We start from the raw sequence: 6,492 nt of genomic DNA, 5'->3' as shown, positions 1-6,492 counted from the left end.
GGGGTGTTGGAAAATAAAAAGGAAAGTATTTTTGGATTTGATTTAATCAATGATTTTATATTATTTAATTAGGGTTTTGATATGATTTGATTTGGTGTAGGTTTCCTTGTCTAGTAGACAAATGATTGTTTTGATTTATTTCCTAGTATTGCTCCTTTGTAATCTTATAAATACCTCCTTACGGAGAAGAATAAATTATTGAAGTAGTATTTGAGAATTGTGAGATTGTAGAGAATAAATCTACCCTAAACCCTTTATTTTCAACTTTGTAAGGTGCCTTGTATGCATGTAAACCTAAATTATGTCACTTCAACAAGTTAGAGTTTTATATGATTTCACTGAGTATCAAAGGACTTGATTAGTAGTATCGTCTCAAACAATGAGAAGAGATTAAAAAGAGTAATGCAAGAGAGATCAAAATTTTAAATCAAATGATGTGTCACTACTAAGAAATAAGCACGTTAATCAACGCTTAAATAATAATTCAATCATCAATCACCACATTATTTAGTTTGCAAATTTAATTTCCCTAATATTATCTGGTTAAAAATATGCATTTTTGGTCAAACTATTTTGCCTCAATTTTAATTTTGGGCAAAACGATTTTGTTTATGTCAATTTTATCGTACTAAAAAACTATTGATTATGTATACACACGCTAAAGTCATATGAACGTATGAAACGGGTATAAATGAAGATGTTTCAGCCCAAGACGTATGAAAAAAAGCGTATACTAGTCTAATCTTGAAATTAAGCTACCTTGAACAAGAATTTTCCAACACTTGTCGTTGTTCAGATCACAATCTAGTTTAATTGTCATTTTATACGCGGAGTCTAGAGTTTGAAATATGGAACCCCGGCAGTTTTGGGGTATATTAATGGATCTCAATGACTTTTCAAGGAAATTGGAAATGCCGACGATGGCTACAAGAGGGGTGCTGACTTGGTCCATCTTTCTACAGTGATCAAATCTTTAATACGCAACACAATAATAAATTCCCTACATAACCACCACAACAAAACACAATAATACTTACATAAGAACCATCGGTGCGTATCTGCTACAATGAAAACTACTTTTGAGAAATTAAGAACTCGTTTTGAAATATTTTTAAACTGATTGAAAACGTTTTTTTTTTTTTTTTTTTTTTTTTTTTTGTGAAATTTTTTTGAAACTAATCTTTAGTAAAAATTCAAGTAGATCGTGAAAAAGTACTTTAAGTGTTTCCTGCAAGAAGCAAGAAGTACATATTTGGTAGTTCTTCCAAAAAACACTTATTATGATTTTAGACTTCAAAGTCAATTTCACTTAAAGCACTTTCAATCATTTTACAAACACTTTCAAACAAGTCCTAATTTATTTCGCATGAGGAAAAAACTATATATGTGTGTGTGTGACTGATCTGTTCAACAATTAGAATTTATAAATCGATGATTCACACAACGTGACAAGAATTGTCCTCATAGAGAGGCAGCGAATATTAGTGTAACATTGATAAATTTATGGATTTTATTTCAAAGACATGGACCAAACTGTGATGGACGTTAAACCACATGGATAGAAGGACTGTGAAAATTGACCACAATTTTGTTTATTTATTTAGGTTAATCAATTTCACTTGAATTGAAACACCTCTTCCTAACTACGCATCTGGCAGGTTTTCATGATGTTGTCATATTTTTTATACAACCGCAGGTAGTCATTGTCATCAGTAGTTCACGCAGTGATTGACGGGATAATGGGTCGTTGCCTAATTGATAATGGGTTTGGGGAAAAAACTCTAGATTACTAAGGCCTATATATATAATCAATATATGTTAGTTAAGTTATATATTTCTCCAATAGCTTCATGCATTTTTCCAACATATATAAAACTGGAAAAGCTCTCATGGCTTCCATATTGCTACTACTTGTTGTCTTGATGCCAGCCCTGCAAATAACAGGTCTTGCTTACTTTCATGCTTGTCTGTAGTTTGCATTTTTACATATATACATATATACATATATATATATATATATATATATATCGTTTTTAAATTTTTTTAATTATGCCTTTTACAATTTGATTACTGTTTTCTAGCTTAACTGATTGGACTGACGTGAGTAATTTTCTCCAACAATTGTGTCGATACTATATTTACACGTTTTAGTTAAGAGTCCACTTGACATTCATTTGGTTATTGATATTTAATTATTATTTTTTGTGCTTGAGATGCGAGGGAAAGTATAAAGAAGAAAGGAAGGGCGAAGTGAAATCAACTTGAAATAACTTTTGGTTTTCTTTTTGTATGCCCTTATAATTAATCCAAATTGTTTTCTAAGATTGGTTAGAATGGAAATTCTAAATTTTTATATTTATGAATCTCTACAAGATAATTGATGAATGTCAATTTATAAATTCTTGTCTAAATTTAAAGTTTATTTCTCTCATTCAAATTGAGCATTATTTTACATCTCTCTCTTATACCAACCTTCAACCACTCTTCTTCATTCCTCATTTTCACCATATACGCTCCTCATAACTCAAGCATGAAAAATAAAAACTAGATAATTTTATTTTTACAAATAACTGAAAATCCATGCAGCAAAAGAAAAGAGTCTCGTTTGGCTCTCTTCTGTTACTCTTTTCTATGGTGTTGCTCCATTTGTCAAATATCTTATTTAGATGAAATTGTAGCTATGGAGTATTTAACTAGAAGTTTCATCCTTTCAAACATTTCTTACGGGAAATTCTACTTTTTTCTCTCCCACAACCTAAAACTCACCACATTTTGGATCAAATCATCTACTTATTTCAGGTGCACAATCTGTTGGTGTTTGTTATGGACGAAACGGCAACAATTTACCAGCTGAAGGAGAAGTGGTCGACTTGTACAAAAGCAATGGCATCGGGCGGATGAGGATCTATGAACCAAATGACGCAACCTTGCAAGCCCTAAGAGGTTCCAACATAGAACTCACTGTCACCATCCTCAACAACGAGCTTCAAGCCCTCAATGATGCTGCTGCTGCAACTGCCTGGGTCCAGAAGAACGTACAACCCTATTCAGCTGATGTTAAATTCAAATACATCGCTGTTGGAAACGAAGTGCGCCCCGGTGCTGCAGAGGTCGGGTTTCTCCTGCCTGCCATCCAAAACATCCACAGTGCAATTGTAGCAGCCAATCTGCAAGGCCAAATCAAGGTCTCTACAGCAATTGACACAACTCTTGTGACCAATGCCTACCCTCCCTCCGATGGAGTATACACTGACCCTGCAAACCAATTCATAAAACCAGTCATTGACTTCCTCGTCAGCAATGGGGCCCCACTCCTTGTGAATGTGTACCCTTACTTCAGCTACAATGACAACCCTGGTAGCATAGACCTTGCCTATGCCTTGTTCACTTCACAAGGGGTTGTAGTGCCAGACGGGACTCGATACCCTAGCCTCTTTGACGCTCTCCTGGACGCTCAGTACGCAGCTCTTGAAAAAGCTGGTGCACCAAATGTGGAGATAGTCGTATCGGAGAGTGGTTGGCCTTCTGAAGGTGGAAATCAAGCAACCCCTGACAACGCAGCCACATTCTACAAGAATTTGATAAAGCATGTGACGAGTACTACTGGGACTCCAAAGAGGCCTGGTAAAGCTATAGAGACTTATCTTTTTGCAATGTTTGATGAGAACCTCAAGGAAGGTAATGCAGATGAGAAACACTTCGGAATTTTTACCCCTGACAAACAACCCAAGTACCAACTCACATTTGGATAGGAGGAGTCACAGAATCATGTCTGATGTAAGTTTTAGTTGAATAAGGATGCCTTGTACCCAGTTCTCTCACCCCATATATATGAGATACAATAAAAAGAATACACATGGTTATCATGAATTCGGATGTTGATGAAGTTGTTCTTGATGATATTATTGTTGGAATTTGATAGCTATTTTGTTGATTTCTGGAATTTCTCAATTTGGTTACGAATTTGAAGGAGGAAGAAGATAAGATCAGAGAAAGAAGAATGTATTCTGTATTTGTGAACATTAAAACCAAATTGAAGAAGATAGAAATTTTTAACTGTTAGAGAAAAACAGAGAGCTAACAAAAAAAGAAATGCACTTGTTTAATTTCTGCTCAAAAACAACAAAACAACACCACCTAACATGTGCTTGTAAAAATAACCCGATCAAATAAAAAAAAAAAACAAGGTACTTTCTTCATCGTATAATAACAATAGAAAAAAAGAGTGTATAGGGGATGGTGGGTGTCGACGATTTTGGAGAAGGGTTGCCGGTGTTAGGGTTAGGTTCACTTGATTAAATAAAAGGGGCTTTTGGATCTAGGTCCAACAACATAGGTAGTTTTTGGGACTGAGTCCAGTTATCCAATTACATATTTTGATATCAATTTTGCCCCTTCAGATAAAAATATTTAAATTCTTTAATTTTTTATCATTTATTCAGTTTTTAAATTTTGAATATTTAAATACTCAAACTAAAATATTATCTAGTAACTACCTACTATTTATAAAGAAAACAAAACCGATATAATCTAGTAACTACCTACCTATTGTATAGGAAGAAAAATGCTTTATACCTACAAAGCAAATATAATCTACCTGCAAAACAAAAATAAACTACCTATTGTATTGGAAGAAAAATGCTTGGAACCTACATGGCGGAACATATAAATATAAATATGATATAATATACCTTCATTAAAGGAACGAATTTGGAGAGAATAACACAAAAATATCATCCATGAAAAGAAGAGACAAAAAAGAGGAGGATTGATAGAGGGAATTGTTTGGAAGAAGGAAAAAAGGTGGGATGAAACGGACTAGGGGTTGAGGTGATTATATGGCTATAACTAATCCTACAATTAAGGGATTAGTTAAACGACAAATAATCTCATAATTAAGAAATTTTGTGTATTTATAACAATTCGTAAGCCTAAGGGGTAAATATGGTACAAACCACAAATAAGCATACGTGGAATCTTAATTATTGGACCTATTTCAATGAAGTGGACTAATTCTACTAATGGCTCACAAAATTGGATCTATATCAAGTTATCCCTAAATAAAATGGGTGTAGAGAGAGATATTTTTGCCGTTTGCGTTTGGGTTTATAAAATTGTTCTTTTTTTTTTTGTCAATTTGTTTAAGGGTGAATTTGGAAGTTTGGTAGGCAAGTTTTTCTAGTTGGGTGTAAAGATAAGATAGTTGGGTTCAAATAAAATTTCTCTAGCCTTATTTATACTACTACATAAAATAAAGGTCTTAGAATAAAACTAGGTAACATAATAAAATATTAAACTAGCAAATAAAAGGTTTCCTATTTAAAGTCAAATTCGAACTTCTCGAAAAAACAGACTTTTGACCGATCAAATCAACTTCCATTTGGTCTATTTCAAAGCTTAAGATGTCCCCAACAAATCTTGGAACCTCCCTCAAAATATGCCATCTTAACCTCCAAAATACCTTAAATATCTAAAAATGTTAATCTAGGAAAGCTGTGTGCTGGGCCTTCTTTTTTTTGCCACGGTCAAACAACTTTGTAGAAAAATCAAGAATTTTGACATAATCATCTTGAAAGACTCACGAACATCCTCCGATTGTAATTACTCCAAAATTCATCCATTTGATCACTTTATGCTCAAGAGGAAGTCAAATGTCCTACATTGAAAATATATAACAAAGTATCAAAATCCTACCAAAATAACCAATAAATTATAACTAAGAATAGGGTAAAATAATAAATGAAATCGACTCGCCACAGTGGGTAAGAGAATTAGAGTACGATCATTGGTTGCGTTATCAAAGACGAACCTAGAAGTGTGTATTTGTACTAGTGAGGAGAGAGACCAATTTAGGATAGAATCCTTATTCTAGAGGATATCTAGAGGTAGATATTGCATCATCTTTAGTTGTTACTTGTTGCACACGCAAATTCATAGATTGTAGGAACTTCAAGACATAGAGGATCTGGCTGATTCCATACCGGATCAGATCCCCGTGTATTGCAGAACAAACATGGTCATTCTCAGCAAAGTTGCTCAGACGTCACCCACTGATAGGAGCATATTTATGCAACTTTGTTAGCTTATTTCTTTGCATTTACTTAGTTAGTTTCTATTTATTATAGTGATTTAAACTATTTTTGTGTATTCGTAGGTCCAACTGGCAAATGTGATAAAAAAAGGGCAAAATGGAGCAATTTGGAGCAATTTTAGACTTGGATTGGATAGCATGTGTATGGAGCATAATGGATGGACATTTTTGGTGACAAATGATGCTAAAAATGTGGTACAAATATGGAAGAATTAAATTAAGGCTTGGAAGACAAGGAATCAGCTGAAAACAAGGAGATCTTATCCAACCTTATCCTATCTTATCCAATCTTTTCTTATCTTATCCCATATTATCCAAACATTATCCTATTTAATCCAACATTATCTAAACTCATCTCCAGTTGCAAAAAGGAGTCATTATCCTATTCTAAATCCTTCCCA

At 33.7% G+C, this 6,492-nt stretch overlaps 1 protein-coding gene across 1 annotated transcript; it reads left to right on the top strand.

The window, feature by feature from the left end:
* Positions 1-1,785: 1,785 nt before the first annotated feature.
* On the top strand, positions 1,786-3,870 carry LOC137741925 (glucan endo-1,3-beta-glucosidase-like). The gene is made up of 2 exons (XM_068481623.1): positions 1,786-1,944; positions 2,800-3,870. The coding sequence occupies exons 1-2, from the start codon at positions 1,851-1,853 to the stop codon at positions 3,750-3,752; spliced, it is 1,047 nt and encodes a 348-aa protein (XP_068337724.1). The 5' UTR covers positions 1,786-1,850; the 3' UTR covers positions 3,753-3,870.
* Positions 3,871-6,492: the final 2,622 nt, after the last annotated feature.

Source organism: Pyrus communis, chromosome 8 (genome assembly GCF_963583255.1).
Source record: "Pyrus communis chromosome 8, drPyrComm1.1, whole genome shotgun sequence".
Classification (NCBI taxonomy): Eukaryota; Viridiplantae; Streptophyta; class Magnoliopsida; order Rosales; family Rosaceae; genus Pyrus; species Pyrus communis.
The sequence above is the reverse complement of the archived record's forward strand: the minus strand, read 5'-3'. Positions and strand labels throughout refer to the sequence as shown.